General features: G+C 37.6%; 1 protein-coding gene across 1 annotated transcript in view; it reads right to left on the bottom strand.

The window, feature by feature from the left end:
• Positions 1 to 18,337, bottom strand: part of LOC103662423 (protein NPAT) — a 50,596-nt gene that overhangs the window by 31,993 nt on the left and 266 nt on the right. Inside the window, exon 2 of the mRNA XM_008690116.2 lies at positions 1,548 to 1,666. Within this exon, the coding sequence (XP_008688338.1) occupies positions 1,548 to 1,666 (119 nt within the window). The remainder of the gene's footprint in view (positions 1 to 1,547; positions 1,667 to 18,337) is intronic.

Here is an 18,337-nt window from a genome sequence, read left to right as displayed (position 1 = left end):
AAAATCTTAAAAAAAAAAAAAAAAGGCCCTTGTTTCTTTGATTTTTTGCATGGGTGTTCTGTCTATTTCTGATAGTGGAGTGTTGAGGTCCCCTACTATTAACGTATTTTTATCTATATGTCTCTTTATTCCGGTTAAGAGTTGGCTTGTGTATCTTGCTGCTCCCCTGTTGGGGGCATATATATTTATAATTGTCATATCCACTTGTTGAATACTTCCTTTAAGAGTAATATAGTGCCCTTCTGTGTCTCTAACTATAGTCTTCAGTTTAAAATCCAATCTGTCTGATATGAGAATTGCTACTCCAGCTTTCTTTTGAGGTCCACTGGCATGAAAGATGGTACTCCATCCCTTTACTTTCAGTCTGAATGTATCTTTGGGTTCAAAATGAGTCTCTTGTAGACAGCAAATGGATGGGTCATGTCTTTTTATCCAATCTGCAACGCTGTTGCATATTATGGGAGCATTTAAGCCATTCACATTGAGACTGAATACTGAGAGATATGATTTCAATGATGCCATGTTGCCAGTAAAGTCTTTGTTTGTATTGGTTGTGACTTTCTGTTCTATATCATTCTTGGGGCCTTTTATGGTTCCTGGTGAGGGCCAACTTCCTGGCTTTTAGACATCTCCCTTCTTGCTGTGTGCTCACATAGCATCCCCTCTGCGCCTCTTCAAGGAGAAAGGTATCGCTCTTCCACCTCTTGTAAAGGCAAAAATCACACCACAAGGGGCCCAACATCGTAACCTAATCTAAACCTAATTAATTCCCAAAGGCCCCACCTCTAAATACCATCACACTGGTGGTTAGGGTTTCAACCTATGAATTTTGGAGGGACACAAATATTTAGTCCATAGCAGGCAGAAAACAAGTCAGCCCCAAGACAAGTAGTAGTGGAACTAATTAGAAATGAGAGTGTCAGGGAGCCTGGGGGGCTCAATCAGTTAGGTGTCTGCCTTTGGCTCAGATCAAAATCCCGGGGTCCTACGATTGAGCCCCGCACTGGGCTCTCTGCTCAGCAGGGAGCCTGCTTCTCCCTCTCCTGCTCCCCCTGCTTGTGATGTCTCTGTCAAATGAATAAATGAAATCTTAAAAAAAAAAAAAAAGAGAATATGATTTTTTAAAAAAAAGATTGTATTTATTCATTTGCCAGAGAGAGAAATAGAGAGTGAGGGAGGGTGCACACCAGAGAGCACAGTGGGGGGGAATGGCAGAGGAAGAAGCAGGCTCCCCACTGAGCAGGGAGCCCGATGCAGGGCTTGATACCAGGACCCGGGATCATGACTTGAGCCGAAGGCAGATGCTTAACTGACTGAGCTGCCTAGAGTGTCATTTTGAAACTGATTCTTAGAAGCAAAGTTGCCAGCTTTGGCATAAGAGTGTGAAAAGAAGAGCTGGCCTTCTTCAGCTCTTTCCAGTCATGTATGAATACTATCACATGTCTACCAATTTTGATATTGCTAATGACCTGATGTTAAGACTGCTGTTCGTGGTCTTTTATGTTGGTCAATGAGGAAATACTTCCCTTAGGGAACAGATCACTCACCAGTAAGCAGGCTGGGATAAAACCTTCATCTGTACAATGTTCTGCATATTCTTTTAAATTTGAACTTTCCAAAATAAAAGTCTGGCAGGTAGAAGTGAGATTTTCCTGTTGTAAGTAACCTAAATGAAAAACAGAAGGTTAGGTAATTCCAGTAACTTTTGTACTTTTGCCAAAATGGTGTAGAAATGCAGTTTCATATCACAAATGGAACCTCAGGTGGAATGTGCTGGGTTTCTGCAGCCTTGCCCAGAACCACTAGTTTATGCTGCAGTACAAAGTAGCCTTCACAGAATACATGGCTGTTTGATGGAAAAAACTAGCTAAACTAAAAACATATGGTATTTGATCAAGTACAATTAATGCACAGTAATGCTTACAAGCGAATCTTAAAGTAATGATACGTAACAGGAGAACTAATAAAGAAATGATCAATGTTCTTCTACTCCATAACCTCCATGCTGACCAGGCTGGCAGAGGGTTATAAAAGTAACTTACTGGATTATCAAAAAATTACATTCTCCCAATGTTACTATTTACTTGTACATTTCACTTATTTGCCTAATGGTTTAAGAGAAAAATGAACAAAAGACGTGCTTTGAAGGAAAGGAAAGAAAGAATCAAAACACTTTAAACGGCTTGAGCATTTTTATCTAACTGACATTTATGGAACAATCTTATTTATTAGTGCTTGGTACTTGCACACATATGAACACTTCATTTGTCTTGACTAGCCGCCTATCCTTGTTCTTTTGTTTCTTATCATTATTGGGGTTTACCTAAACCCACCATTAAAAATAGTAGTATAGCACAGAAAGAACATTGGATAGGATATCAGGAGACCAGGTACTTATTCCATTCGGTTAAAATAAGCATTGTGAATTTGGAGGGAAAAAAAAAAATCACATCTTCCAGGACTAAGGTGCTTCATCAACTCCCTTGTGTAAAGCCCTTCAAGCACTTCCCATAGTACTCAGTTTAAACTTCTAAATTCTGAGCAGCTTCAGCTGGAATGACAATGTAAGGACCTCCAAAAATCCTCTCCTACATAAAAGCAATTAGAACACTGGCAAAAATTATTTAAAAAAGAAAAACTTCTATAGAACTCAGAAAGTAATCGAAGTCTTGGGAGCATTTATTTAAGAATAGAAGAATGTCAGTAATAATGAACACTGTGGCATTTTAACTTGCTCTATTCTCATGCTCATCTCCCCAGATGAGTCGTATACTTGTTTTAACTGTGATTGCGGGCTGTTGATTTTCAAACAGCCTAGCAGCCAATGGAGGGGTCGGATAGGGCTGGAATTTTTCCAAAGACTCATTCCCATTCCCAGAAACTGTCATAATTTGATCTGTGTGAAAATTACCTGGAAACCTCCACTTGCACAGCTTGTCTTTGAACTGAATCAGAATTTACCAAGGGCAAAGAAACTTCTCCTTTAAGACTTTTGTTTAAAACTATCAGCAGGAATTGCTTAACACTACAGCGAGGAAGAGCGGCACAAACAAGCTAAACAAACAAACAAAAATACACAAACACACACACAAAAGCTGGGGTATGAGCAGCTAGGATATACTCATGGGATATCAGAAGGACATGTGCAAGTGTAGGGCAGTGCATATACTCAGAAGAGATCTGACAAGGCCCCTAATCCCTTACCTCTGGCTGACCAATAAGGCTCTGAGTAAGCAGGAAGTAAAGGCTAAGGCAGAGTTGCTAACTGCTTAGCTGAATGTTGAAGCACGCTCCAACATACACACAGCCCCTTGGCAAACAATGGGAGACTTATGGACTCCTAGCATTGGGGGGGGGGGGGGAAAAAAAAAAAAAAAAAAAAAAAAAAAGCAAAACAAAAAAAAAAAACCACACACAAAAAAAAATCAATGTCCAATCACAGAATATAAACTCAAAGAATATAGATTTTACAGATTTAGTTCAGGTAGCAGTTCACAGCAACTGCTGAAAGAACAGTCATAACAAAGATGAGGGAGGCTGGAGAATCTGATTACAAGAGTTGTCATGTTTTATTATTTAAAATGTCTAATTCCAAGCAAAAAATTATGAGACATGCAGAGAAATAAGAAAGTATGTTTCATATACAAGGTGCAAATAAAAGCAGTCAGTAGAAATCATCAGTAAGGAAGCCAAGAATTAAAACTTTAAAAAAATCAGCTACTTCATTTTTTGAAGATTCATTTGAGAGAAAAGGAGAGAAAGAGGAAGAAAAAGAGACAAAGAAAGAGAAAAAAAGGAGGAGCAAGCGTGAGCATAGAGGGGAGGGGCAGAAGGAGAAGGAGGGAGAAACTCAGCAGACTCTGCACTGAGTACGGAGCCTGATGCAGGGCTCAATCTCATGATTCTGAGATCACGACCTGAGGCGAAACCAAGAGTTAGATGCTTAACCGACTGCCTCACCTGGGCATCCCCAAAATCAGCTGTTTTAAATAAGTTCGGAGCACTAAAGAAAACTCCTGAATACCTAAAAAAAATTATGAGAGCAATGTTTCATCAAAAAGAAATAAAAATAAATTACACAAAAAACCAAATTCTAGAGTTGAAAAGTATAACAATTAAATGAAAAATTCCCTTGAGCAGGACTCAACAGCAGATGTGAGGCAGCAGATGAAAGAATTAGTAAACCTGAACACAGATCAAATGAGATTATCCAGCATAAGGAACAAAAAAAAGTATCACAAAAAGTTAAGTCTTTGAGACCTGTGGAACACCTGAACATCCAAAATTTTAGAAAACACATTATTCTTCCAGGAAGCTCAATAAATTCTAAGTAGGATACACTGAAAGATCCATACCTAGACACCTCATAATCAAACTGTCAAAAGACAAAGACAATTTGGAAAGCAGAGAGAAACAGTTCATCACATCACAAGGGATCCTCAGTAAGATTAACAGTTTTTTCTCATTAGAAATCATGGAGGCCACGAGCAGGGAGATGAGGCAGAGTGCTAACAACAACAACAACAACAACAAGTCAACCAAGACCAGAAAAACCCCTTCAAAAGGAGACATTAAGCTATCCCGAGATTAAAAATACAAAATGAAACAAAAACCAGAGACATTGTTGCTAGGAGACTTGCCCTTTAAGATATATTAAAGGGAGTCCTTTAGGCTAAAATTAAAGGACACTAAACAGTGAAACAAATACATGTTTTAAAAAAAACACTAATAAAGGTAACTGTACAGGTAACCACAAAACAGTATAATTTACTTTGTAACTCCCCTCTGCTTTAAATGACAACTGTAGGGGCGCCTGGGTGGCACAGCGGTTGAGCGTCTGCCTTCGGCTCAGGGCGTGATCCCAGCGTTATGGGATCGAGCCCCACATCAGGCTCCTCTGCTCTGAGCCTGCTTCTTCCTCTCCCACTCCCCCTGCTTGTGTTCCCTCTCTCGCTGGCTGTCTCTATCTCTGTCAAATAAAGAAATTAAAAAAAATCTTAAAAAAAAATGACAACTGTATATAGTAGTAAGTATAAATCTGGGTTGGTGACATATAATGATGAAGATGTAATTTATATGACCTTAAAAGCAAAAAGAAGGGGGAAGAGGATGGAGTTATGCAGGAGCAAAGTTTTTATATACTATTTAAATTAAGTTGGTATTAATCCAAACAAGACTGTTTTAAGTTATCTGTAACCTCCAAGCAATCACTAAGAAAATAACTCAAAAATAAAAAATATAAAGGAAACATCAGTGGGGTGGGGCGCCTGGGCGGCTCAGTTGGTTAAGTGTTCCACTCTTGTTTTTGACTTAGGTCATGATCTTGGGAGCCTGGGACAGAGCTCCACACAGGGCTCTGCGCTCAGCAGGGAGTCTGCTTGAGGAGTCTGTCTCTCTCCCTCTCTCTCCCTCCCTGCTCACATGCACATGGCTCTCTAAAATAAAAATTAAGAAAAAAAAATAAGGAAACAGAATTAAAATGGTAAATTGGAAATATTTAACATAAAAAAGGCAGTAATAGAATAACAGGACAAGTAAATATAACATATATATAGACTACAGGTAACAGAATAGCAGGCAAAACCCTCACTTTATCAGTAATTACATTAAGTGATAATGGATTAAACAAAAAGGAACAGAATGAATAAAAAATATGATCCAACTACATGCTCTTGACAACACACACACTTTACATTCAAACACACAAACAGGTTGAAATTAAAGGGATGGGAAAAGATATACCACTCATACAGTAACTAAGAGCTGAAGAGGCTACCCCAGTATTAGACAAATTAAGACAAATATTGTTAGTAGAGACAAAGATAATGATAAAATATTCAGTCAATCAAAAAGATAACAATTACACGCATATATGCATGTAATAACCAAGGCCCCAAAAAACATGAAGCTGAAACTAACAGAAGTGGAACAAGAACTAGACAATTCAACAATGAAAGTTACAGACTTCAACACTCTATTTTCAATAATGAACAGACTAGAGAGCTCAATAAGGAAAGAGAAGGCTTGAACACTATAAACCAGTTAGAGCTAACAGACATTTCTAGTGTACTCCACCCAACAATAGCAGAATACACATTGTTCTCAGTCCATGTGAACATCCTCCAGGATAAACCACACATTAGGACATAAAAAGTCTCAATAAATTAAAAAAGACAAATTATATAGAGTATGCTCTCTGACCATAGGAGACTAAAATTAGAAGTCAATAAGAAACTCACAAATATGTGTAAATTAAACACTCTCCTAAATAATCAAAGGGTCAAAGAAGAAAACACAAGGAAAGCTGAAAATATTTTGAGATAAACAAAAGCAAAATGCAACATACTAAAACTTATGGGATGCAGTTAAACAAGTGCTTAGTGGTATATTTATATCTGTAAATACATTTATTTCAAAGATGAAAGATTTCACACCAATAACCTAGCCTTCCATTTTATAAACTAGAAGAACAAACTAAACCCAAAGAAAGCAGAAGAAAATAAAAGATATCATGATAGAGAAGAAAAATGAAACAGAATTAAAAAAATAGAGAAAAATCCATGAAACAAAAAATTGATTCTCTGAAAAGATCAACAGAAATTGACAAATATTTAGAGAGGCTGACAAAAAAAGAAGACTCAAATTCCTAAATTCAGGAATGAAAGAGGACATTACTATCAATCTTAAATAAATTAGATTATAAAAGGATACTATGAACAGTAGTATACCAACAATTTAGAGAGCCCAGGTGAAACAAATACTTCTTAGACATTAACTAAAATGACTCAAGAATATACAGAAAATCTGTATACACCTAAAAGAAGTAGAGATTCAACTGTAATAAATACTCTTTTCATAAAGGTGGCCTAGGATTAAATGGCCTTACTGGTGAATTCTATCAAACACTGAAAGAAGTTTCACCAACTCTTTAAAAAAAAAAAAAATAAAAAATAAGAGAGAGAAGCCTTCCCATTTCAATCGCTGATACTAGAAATAGTCTGATTCTAAAACCAAAGACATCACAACTACAAACGAATATCCCTTATGAAAAAGCAGATGTAACAATTCTCAACAAAATACTAGCAAACCAGATTCATTAACATTTGAACACGACTATACATGAACATGACCAAGAGCAATTGTGCCAGAAATGCAAGACTGGTTCAATAAAACAAAATAAATCAATGTAATACACTCTATTCACAAAGTAAAGTCGGCCCAATACATTATATTAATAGAATAAAGGTAAAACCGTGTTATCATCTCAACAGATGTAGAAAAACCATTTGACAAAATCCAACACCTTTTCATGATAAAAATATAGGAATATAAGGGAATTTCTTCAACCTGATAAAGGCATTTATGAAAATCCCACAGCTAACATAATACTCCAAGGTTAAAGAGTCAAAGCTTTGCCCATAAGAGCAGGCACAAGACCATGCCTGCTCTTGCCATTTCTATGCAACCCTGTACTAGAAGTTCTAGTCTGGACAATTAGGAAAGAAGCTAAAGTAAAAAGCATCCACAGTGGAAAGGAAAAAAAATCAAATGTCCTCATTTGCAGATGACATGATGACCTAAATAGAAAATTCTAAGGAATCCATGTACAGAAAGAAAACTATTAAAGTCAATAAATGACTTCAGTAAGGCTTCAGGATACAAGATGAATATACAAAAATCAGCTGCATTTCTATATACTTGCAATGAACCAAAAATGAAATTTAAAAAACCGATTTCATTTAATAATAGCATCAAAAAAGAAAATACCTAGGAATAAGTTTAACAAAGGAAGTGTATGATCTTGCTAAAAACTAGAAATATTACTGAAAGATATTAAAGACTAAATAAATGGACGGATCTCTCTTGTTTATGGATTAGAAGAGTTAATGTTATTCAGATGTCAATACTCTTAGATTCAACACAATCCGTATCAAAATCTTAGTTGCCTTTTGTGCAGAAATTAACAAACTGATCTTAACATCCACAGGGAAATACAAGGGACCCAGAGTAGTTAAAACAATCTTGAAAATGAAATAGTTGGTACACTTACACCTACCCACTTCAAAACATACTACAAAGAAATAGTAATCAAGGTAATGTAGTGCTAGAATAGGGATAAACATACAGATCAATGGGACAGAATTAACATTCCAGATATTTATAGGTCGATTAATTTTCAAAAATAGTGCCAAGTCAGCTCAGTGGCAGAAATAGTAGTCTTTTCAACAACTGGTGCTGGGAGAACTGATACCCACATGCGAAACAATGAAGTTACATCACATACCAAATATAAAAATTAACTAAAAATAGATCAAAGATGTAAATGTAAGAGTGAAGACTGTAAAAGTCATAGAAAAAACACAGGTATAAATCTTTTTGATGTAGGATTAGGTAATGGATTCTCAGGACATCTAAAGAACAAGCAACCAATGAAAAATTAGATAAACTGAACTTCATCAAAATTAAAAACATTTGTGCTTCTAAGGATACTATGAAGGAAGTGAAAAGATGATGGACAGGGGCACCTGGGTGGCTTAGTTGGTTAGGTGTCCGCCTTCGGCTCAGGTCCTAGGATGGCCAGTATCACGCTCCCTCCTCGTTGGGGAGCCTGCTTCTCCCTCTCCTCCCTGCTCATGCTCTCTGTCCCTATCTCTGTCGCTATCTTCATCTCTCTCTTTCTCTCTCAAATAAATAAAATCTTCAAAAAAAGAAGATGGACAAAATGGAAGAGAATATTTGCAAGTCATCTATCTGATAATGAACTAGAATCCAGAATATGTAAAGAACCACTAAGCACATGAGAAGAGGCTCAACTTCATTAGTAAATAGGAAAATATAAAATCAAAACCACAAGGAGATACATCAATTCATACACACTAGGATAGCTAGAATTAAGAAAGATAGTACTGGCAAAGATCTGATGAAATTGGCCATCTCATACATTGTTGGTAGGAATGTAAAATGATGCAGAATCACTGAAAAATCACTTGGGAAGTTCTCAGAAATATTAGACATAGAATTACCACATGACCAAGTGATTCTACTCTTAGGTATGTACCTAAGAGAATTGAAACAGTATGTCCAAACAAGACTTGGACATGAATGTTCATAGCATTTTTCTTAATAGCCAAAAAGTGGAAACAACCCAAATGTCCATCAATGAACAGACAAAATGTGGAATATCCATAGTGGGAAATTATTCAGCCACGAAAAGGAAGTAACTACTTGAACTTGCTACAACATGAATGAATCTTGAAAACAAAGTCCTAGAAGTCAGATATCAAAGGCCACAAATTGTAGAATTCCATTTACAAGAAAGGTCCAGAAAAAGGAAATCCATAAAAACAAAAAATAAATTAGTGGTTGCCAGAGTTTGGGCAAAGGGGCCAAATGGGAGTGACTATTAACAGGTCTGGCGTTTCTTTTGAGGATGATGGAAATGTTCTGGAATTAACATTGTGGTGATGGTTGCAAAACATTGTGAATATACTGAATATTGTGAATATGCTGAAAACCACTGAATTTTACATGTTGTGGGATGTGAATTGTACCTCAATGAAAAAAATGTAATCCTAATTTCTTAACATGTTATATGAAGTGCTACTTGTTTTGCATCCTAATTTCTTCTTTAGCCTTATATCATGTCATTCTATCTCTCCCAGACTAACTGGTCTTTCAGTTCTGCAAATTTGCAAATGCTCTGATATCAAGACCACTGTATACTCCATTCCTGCTGCCTCCCAGCTTATCTTCTTGGCCCAGCGAATTCCAACTCATTCTTCAAGGTCTACGGTTAACTACCACTTCTTCAGAGACTCTTTTTTTGAATCCTCTCAGTATGTGCCATACTCCTCTTATCAGATACTAGATTCCCTTATGCCTACCTTTGTAGTAGACTTACCTCAGGGCCGGTATAATACTCAAGTATTTAACTACTAAAGCAATTATTTAGGTCTCTTCTGTCTTTAAAATTATAATTCTACTCTTTCCACCTGGAACTGTATCTTTAACCAGGCCCTCCAAGTCAAAAAGCTAATCAGAGTGCCTATGAAGTCATTATATATGAAGATTATAAAAGGAAAAGGCAAGAAAATTGTCATCCCATTTTAGGAAATGCCCTAGCTGGGATCTGGAAACCAACTCACCACTTTCTACTTATAGTTGATGAATCAGTTTTCCAACAGCTTGCTAACTAATGCTAGAGAGAAACAAAGAAATATACAAATAAAACCCCAAAGACATTGTCCTTTGGAGTAGGGGAAGACATTTAGAAACCAAAATATATCTTTTATCTCATATACTAGTACTTCAGTATCTCCATCATTGAAGATGTGAAATCATCTCAAATATGAGATTAGATCAAAGATAGACTGCTATTTCCCCCCTTTATTTTTTACAAATAGCCAATATAAACCCTTATCATTCTATAGCCAGCTAAAAAGAAATCTTTTTCATGATGGTTTGCTTTTTAACAGTTACATTATTTGGAATAAGTCAGCTGCTACTAGGATTTCACGATTATAGAAATCTAAAATGTATATGAACCACTGGAGTCACTTTGGAAGCAGGGCAGCTGGAGCTTTTTATATGTCAAAATTTAAACCAAAGATAAACAATTTCTTTTCATGGGAGAGTTTCAAAAGTACTAAGCACCCCAGATGTATTCACAGCCACTTGAGTCTTCTAACAGGTGGTGCTGTGAAATCAAATTTCTAATGTGGATTTGCTTTTCTGTAGACCAAACATTCTCAAAAATAACATAGCAGTAAGGGGATGAAAATTGGTATAGGAGAGGCAAGGGAACAAAGACCACCCTTTTAATGCATAAATCACAGATGTACATACAATTTATGAACAGTGTATTTGTGACATTAAAGTATCATGTGAGAGGTCAGGGGGAAAAAGTCTAAAAATACTCCTTAAGGGTGTAATAGTGAAATAAGGTTGAGAAACCACCCTAGACAGAATGTAGTGACAGAATTAACCTTTCTCAGAAAAAATATGGTAATCAGTGCTAGCTATCCTGGCCAAGGAATTATCACAGATCAGACAGCTTAAGGTTTATCATAAGACATTACACTTTAACATACACTTGAGAAAAGGCTTTGTTAAAGGCTAGATTACTTTTATAAAGTGTTTAAAAATTATAATGCATCTCAAAATAGCAATGTCTAAGATATTTATCTTCTGCTCTTAAAAACATGCCCAACTTTGGGCAATCTAGAGTTCCCATTTTAGATTAGACTTGAATTCTGCTTTACTTTTTAGAAAAATAAAACAAAGAGCTAAAGGTAATAAACCAATAGTGGAGACAAAATGAAATACTAAAAATGATTCAGTAGAATGTAGGGAAAAAAGAGCAAGAAACAAATGGGACAAACAGAAAACAACAGCAAGATAGATTCATTTTTTTAAAACTTTTTAAATTAAGTAAGCCTATGACCAATGAGGGGCCTGAACTCATGACCCCAAGATCAAGAGTCCCATGCTCTAACAACTGAGCCAGCCAGGCACCCTGAGATAGTAGATTTAAACGTAATTTAGCAATCCTACTTCTCAGTTATCTACTCAAATGAAATGAAACATGTCCCCACAAAAACTTGTAAGCAAGATAGCAAACATTTGTAAGTTTAAATAAGTTATATAAAACCCAAATATCCATCAAGTCGTGAATGCATGAATAAAGTATATATATACAATAAAATAAAGCAAAAAAAGGGGGTGGGTGGGATGGATTTCTAGGAAGCTTTCCTTAGAGTAGGGTATGTTAAAAACAGAACAAGTTCCTGAATAAATGGACAAAAGAATAAATGAATGGACAAAAGGAAAATGAACAAATGAATAAAAATCTATGATCAAGGACTGTCTTTCTTTAGTATTCTTTGGCATTTGAAGGAAAAGCAGTTTACAGCACATACATAACCTCTTGGACCTTGGTTTCTACCATCGTATCATAGAGCAAGCAACTGCTACTTTTCTGGATCCTTGAGAAGATTAAGAAAGAAGTGAATAAAAGATTAAATATCTCTGGTCCATAATCCTAGAAAGTTAGAGTAACGTGTAAAGCTATCATGCATGTGTGCAGGGGTGTGGGTAGTTAAATCCTGGAAATTCAGGCAGAATGGCTTACTTTATTCTGCAGCCTGGTTTCTGTCTGGTAGCAGTGTAATCAGTTTGTAAGAGAGGAGAAAGACTTCAGCATTCTCCACATGATCCATTTTCCCACGGATAGAGTTGATTATGTGCTTGTATAGGCAAATTACACATTTCCCCCAACTCTTATAATGTGAGTTATTAGACGTGACCATAGGATTAAGTTTATACTGAAAGTGTTCCTAGGGAATTTGCTAGTTCCTGTTGGCTTCTACTAAAGTTAACAGAGATTAGTATTAGTATTTGTTATTTCACTGTTTTAAATATTTACAAATGCTTAACTCTTAGATACTTCTGACATTGCAACAGATTTAAACCCCAAGTATAAACATTCCTTTGAAGGCTTTTATTTTATTCTGATAGTAAAAACTATCAAAGGAATAGGATTTAACCTGATTTCTAAATGAGGTATCCTCTAGCAATTGAAATATCTGATGTGGTTATTATTATTTCACTGCAAAGTACACCTTACCCCAGGGAATGTGCTTTAAGAGAAAATTAAAACCTAGCCGCCCACATCAAAGCCTATTAAGTCATTAGGTGGCCCGTCAGTATGTGAGCTTCATTTTCTTGCTAGGCTGCAGGGCCCCAGGAGCCCTCCCAGAGACATTAACAAGTGCCTCTCGCGAGCAGATTTATCGGGCAATCAGAAAATTTAGACCTGAGATGCACCTTGGACTTCCTCAATTTGCAGAAGAGGAAAACTGAGTATGGAAGACATTAAATGGTTTTTCCAGGATCTACAGCTGGTTACATGAAAAGGAAAAAAACCCGAAATCCCCACAACATCCTGAAATCACACAACCCAAGTGGTCCTAATAGTGGGGTGAATTATTCTAGACCAATGTGTTTTGGATGGTGGAATCAGAATATACCATCCAGGCTGATGACTGCTTCAGATGAAAAAAACCCAATTCTTCAGGGGCACCTGGCTGGCTCAATCGGTGGAATGTGAAATTCTTGATCTCAGGATTTTAAGAAGGAGTCCCATGTTGGGTGTAGAAATTAAAAATAAATTCTTTAAAAAAAAAAAAAAAAAGCCCACAAATTTTTAAAAAACAAAACGAAAAAAACATGCCCACTTTTGGGCAATCTAGAGTTCCCATTTTATTATTTTTTAAAGATTTATTTATTTGAGAGAGCAAGAGCAAAGTGAGAGGGGCAAAGGGATAGGCGTACACAATCTCCAGCACAGTCCAAGCAGAGCCCCACATGAGGCTTAATTTCAGGACCCTGAGATCATGACCTGGGCCAAAACCAAAAGTCAGATGCTTAACTGACTGCCCCACCCAGGTGCCCCCGTTTTTATTTTTTATTTTATTTATTTTTTAAGTAGGCTCCATGCCCAATGTGGCACCCAATGAGCAGCTTGAATTCACAATCCTAAGATCAAGAGCTGAGCTGGGATCAAGAGTCCGATACTTAACCGACTGAACCACCCAGGTGCCCGAGTTCATATTTTAGATTAGACTTGATGTATTTTGTTTTACTTTTGTCCTACGAGTTCCAAAACAATGCTGTAAAGTAATAGAGTACTTCAATATTAACTATCAATATACAGTTAACTACTTATTTGCTTATAAAAATCTTATTTATCATTCTTAAGTACTTGATTGTAATCAATCCTCTATCAGAATAATAGGGGAAGTTTTAGCTATAAATTATTCCAAATATCAAATTTTACAATGAAAATATGAAGCAGGGCGCAATGATCTCTTATTATAATGCAAATAATTACTCTTCAATTAGCATTAGTGATTGTTTCTTTTTACTCCTAAAAACTTCAGAATAAAATAACTATCCTTTGTGTAAACTTACTGACAAAGATGTACAAATGGGTAAGAAAGCATGCCTGAGTTTCCTTTTTTCTTAATATTGTCCTCTGCCTATTGTTGAGTAACAAATTAAATAGACTGAAGGGGAAATACAACTGGAAAAGAGAAGTAAAGATAAAATCCGAACTATATCTAGAGTTTTCAAATTTTAGGAACTGAGATGCCAAGAATCTGCCTTCTCTTCTTCTAATTTATGGAGAGGAAAAACTAAAGAGAATGGAGCCTGATGAAGAAAGCAAGAAATATCAAATCCCCCTACCTGAAAATATCTCCTTTACATATTCTAATAATTTCCCAGGAATTTTTGAATTATTTATTATTTAAAAATGTAAGCAATTCTTGGGAAGACTTACAGTGCCTTATTATTACTAGATCCACAAATAACAAAGTTTCTTTCTATGAAGAAGTTATCTAAACGGACCCAGAAGATACATATGGAAGTAACTAATGCAAAGCAAGGCTGCTAAGACAGTAGGACTTAATTTTACAGGAGAGGGACTTGAGAAAGTATTACCAACTTGGGGAAAATTATGAATGTTGCAAAGAAGAGATGAGTCTTGAAGGATGGTTGGGGAATCCAAAAAAAGCTTGTGAAAAGCATACATGGAGAGCATGTTCAGGGAACGTGCCCAGTTTGGAGAAAGCACAATGTATATGATGGAGAACAGCTGGAGATACAACTGAAAAGACAGAATGGGTAAGGATCCAAAAAAGCTGTAAATGTCATCAATGACATTTTTATGCATAATTAATAGGATATAAACACAATCTGAATAACAGAAAACAGAGTAACAATCTGACTAAATGACAGATATGCAATAAGGAAAAAAAATGTTATGATCAGAGTTGCACTTCTATATATATTTACTAAATTTATAATATCTTAGTGAAATAAAGGTGAATATGATCAGTGGCTCTGTGACCTTTCAGGTGTGTCAATTCTGATTCTGTTTGTCTTCAAATTTCTTCTTCCTCTCTCTCTCTTGCTCTGAGCTGTATGATAGGAAACCTGACCCCACGCAGGCAATGTTTCTTAGGCTCCTTGTCAGCTGGCTTCTGACTGTGCTCAAACAATGGGAAGCACTGGTGGGAGACTGGAGGGCAGTTGGAAGAAGCCATGTTGTTTTCCTCCCATTCCCTCTTTGCCTTAGTAGATTCTCCTCTGTGACTACCGGTCCCTCACCAGAAAAGTCTACCTTCCATCTTCCACAGAGAGGAAAACCCAGCCTCTGGACTGCTTCATTTCTCCTAGTCCACCTGATTATCACAGGGGCTTCCTGCTGTTGCTACCCTCTGAGTTGGCTCACATACGCAGCTTGTCTTCTTAGTTTTTCTATCACCAGTGTAACCAATTCCCTCATTAGATCCCTCCACGTTAAATACGCAGATTGGTTTCAGTCTTCCTGAATGGATTTTGACTCACACAGAAAGAACAAACCTATTTAGAAATCCAAAAAATATTCTCGCCCCTTCATTCATAAGAATGCCCCACCTGACATAAACCTTTAGTTTTGGGGGCTTCCAAGAACTTTCAAGGCCTGTCTTCTTAATCCCGGATCAAGAAAATTGAGGACAAAAGTTAAGTTTCAGTTTGGGAAGATGAAGTTCTACAGGTGGATGATGGTGATGGTTAGAGAGCGATATGAATGTACTTAATGCCACAGAACTGTACACTTAAAAATGGCTAAAATATTGTATATATTTATGTCATGTATATTTCACAAAAATAAGTAAACACAAGCAACAATAAAATATGGTAAATAAGGGAAGCACGTAAGGAGACATTAATAGTTATACCTGTTAGAAAAGTTTTTAAAGAGTGTGGACTTTATTTGGAGAAACTCCAAGTAGTTGGTATGCCTGGAGCACAGGGCAGACATTGAAAAGTTGAGATCAAGCAGGAGAGGCGGGCAGGATCAGTTCCACAGAACACCTTGTACAACATACTGAGAAAACCGAAGTGGTGTCCCAAGGGTAATAAGCAACACTTTGATGTATTTTGGCCTGTAGAATATTTACAGAAATTCCAGCGAGACAACAGCTGGATGTAGCTGAGGAGCAAGGGCTGGTTACATGTAGTGAGGTTCAAGTCAGTATGGTATGTTGAGGAATGAAAGGCAGGCGGGAAGTAGAGTTCATTTTTTGATTTGTAAAAGGGTGACACAGAGCGTTACACAGACTGTGTGATGAGGTCTCAGTAAGGTATTTTCGGGTTTGTGTGTGTGGGAGGGGCACATGCCTGAGCATAAGGAAACCTAATTAAGTAAACTCTAAGGGGAACTACTTCTCTATTCTTAGCATTTAGCAGGGTTTGATACTAAGCACCCAAAGATTTCTTTAAAGAACATTATGAAGAAAAGGAGTCAATAAAAAGAGAGGTGAAGATAGGGAGAGGGTACTGAATGAAGAATCAGGACAAAATAATTGTTACAATTTTAAGCCTCGAAGTTTTGGAATTATAGAACTCTGTGTGCTGATATGAGCTTCAAGACATAATATTAAATAAGAGTAAGAATGTGGGGAGATTTTCTTTTTTTGTATCATGTATTCTTTTGCATAACTTGAAATTTTGGTAACTGCAATTTTTTCTTTTAGAATACGTGTAGTATGAACGCTTCAGGAAGATTTTTTTAACAGTAAATATCAATAGCACAACTATATCAGAAGCCACGACAGAAGTCCCATAGAAGGCATGGGGGGGGTATATTAAGTATGATTGGTGGCAATTAAAATGGAATATGAATGACAAAGAATTTTTAGTGTAAGAAACAATGAATTTGGAATTTTTATCCATTAAAAAAGTAGAAGTCAAGCAGAGCAGCTGGTTTGTGGAGGATACAATTTGGTGTGAATTATTCCAGTTAGAAAATCATATTGCTCTAAGATCAGTTGTTATTAACTGGGGATGATTTTGCCCTCCAGGGAACACACTGGCAATATCTGTAGACATTTCTTTTCCTGTCATAAGGGGTGGGGGTGGGAGTGGGAGTGGGGTCTTACTGACATCTAATGGATAGATGCCAGGGATGCTGCTAAACATCTCACAATGCACAGGACAGCTCCCCATAATATATCATTACCTGGCCCCAAATGTCAATAGGGCCAAGGTGAGAAAACCCGTTAAAGACTATAGTTACTGAAACTGGAGTGGATTACCAAACTGCTAAAACTCAAAAATCCTTAAAAGATATACCTGGAGGGAAAAAAAAGTACGCCAATGTTATCCTGAACAGTATGAAAGTCTACTTTAAATTGGTTTCGATATTGTCCCAATAAATGTAACAATTACAAGACAGCTTCTTCTCACAGATATAGATTAACTATTGATAATTCAGTTCTGATAAAGCAGGCAAAAGATTAACCACACATTAACAAAATATTAATTAAAACTTAAGTCCTTAAGTTTTTCTAAAAAGGGACTGTGCAACCGTTACCCTCTCCTGTTTCCTGCAAAATGTGCTCACCAAAAGCCCCGAGCACAAAGGTCAGTTTTCCCGACAGGGCTGAGTATTTAAAAAAGACGACAAATGGGATCTTTCTAACAATAGGGTAACGACAGTAAATCCTGCGGACACTACGGGAAGTTTCATCAGAGATGTTTACCATTTACTTTCAGAGGTGTCGCGTAAGAGGTCTGCAAACCGCTGGCTCGGGGTCTGAGCTTCCTAAGGGTCTCGCTCCCAGCAGCACGACCCTCTCGATTCTTCCCGGGGACACACAACCACAAAACCCGTTTCCCCACACAGACAATACGCCCTGACAACAAGCCCGTGACACCAACCGTCCTCAAATGGAGGAAAAACGAACCAGTAGGACTAGCACACGTTCAACTGGAAGGTATTTTCTTTCCTCCGTGAAATTTCTGGCCGGTCGAAAGATGAGGAATTGCTGCTGTTTTACAACATGCAGCTGGCATTTCAGACCTCCTACGCTGGACCAGTCACTTCGGGGAGGGAAGGCGAAGGATGGACAGGGAAGATCACGTTCGCCCCCAAATTCGTCGTTATCGGGGCGAGTCATGAGAAGGACGTCGCCAAGGTCTCTGTACGAGACTGGCCGGCCCGGGGACGTCCTCGTGTTCCCTAATCTGGTCCCAGCTCTGACAAGTCTCCTTCCGGGGGTCCCGACGAGGCTTGCAGGCCTGGCTCCCCCTCCGAACCCGGGCCTCAGGTGTTCCGCCCCGCGCTTCTCCTCGGCCCTCCCCTCGCCACGCAGCCTCCGAAAAGCGCAGCATCCGCACACAAAGAGGCTTACGCTGCCCGAGCGCCCGGCTCAAGGGAGAACCGCCGCAGGTCTCGACCTGCATGCGGGAAGGCAGAACCCCAGAGCTTCCCCACCCCGGGGAGAAC

Source organism: Ursus maritimus, unplaced genomic scaffold (assembly GCF_017311325.1).
Source record: "Ursus maritimus isolate PB19 unplaced genomic scaffold, ASM1731132v1 scaffold_16, whole genome shotgun sequence".
NCBI lineage: Eukaryota > Metazoa > Chordata > Mammalia > Carnivora > Ursidae > Ursus > Ursus maritimus.
The sequence above is the reverse complement of the archived record's forward strand: the minus strand, read 5'-3'. Positions and strand labels throughout refer to the sequence as shown.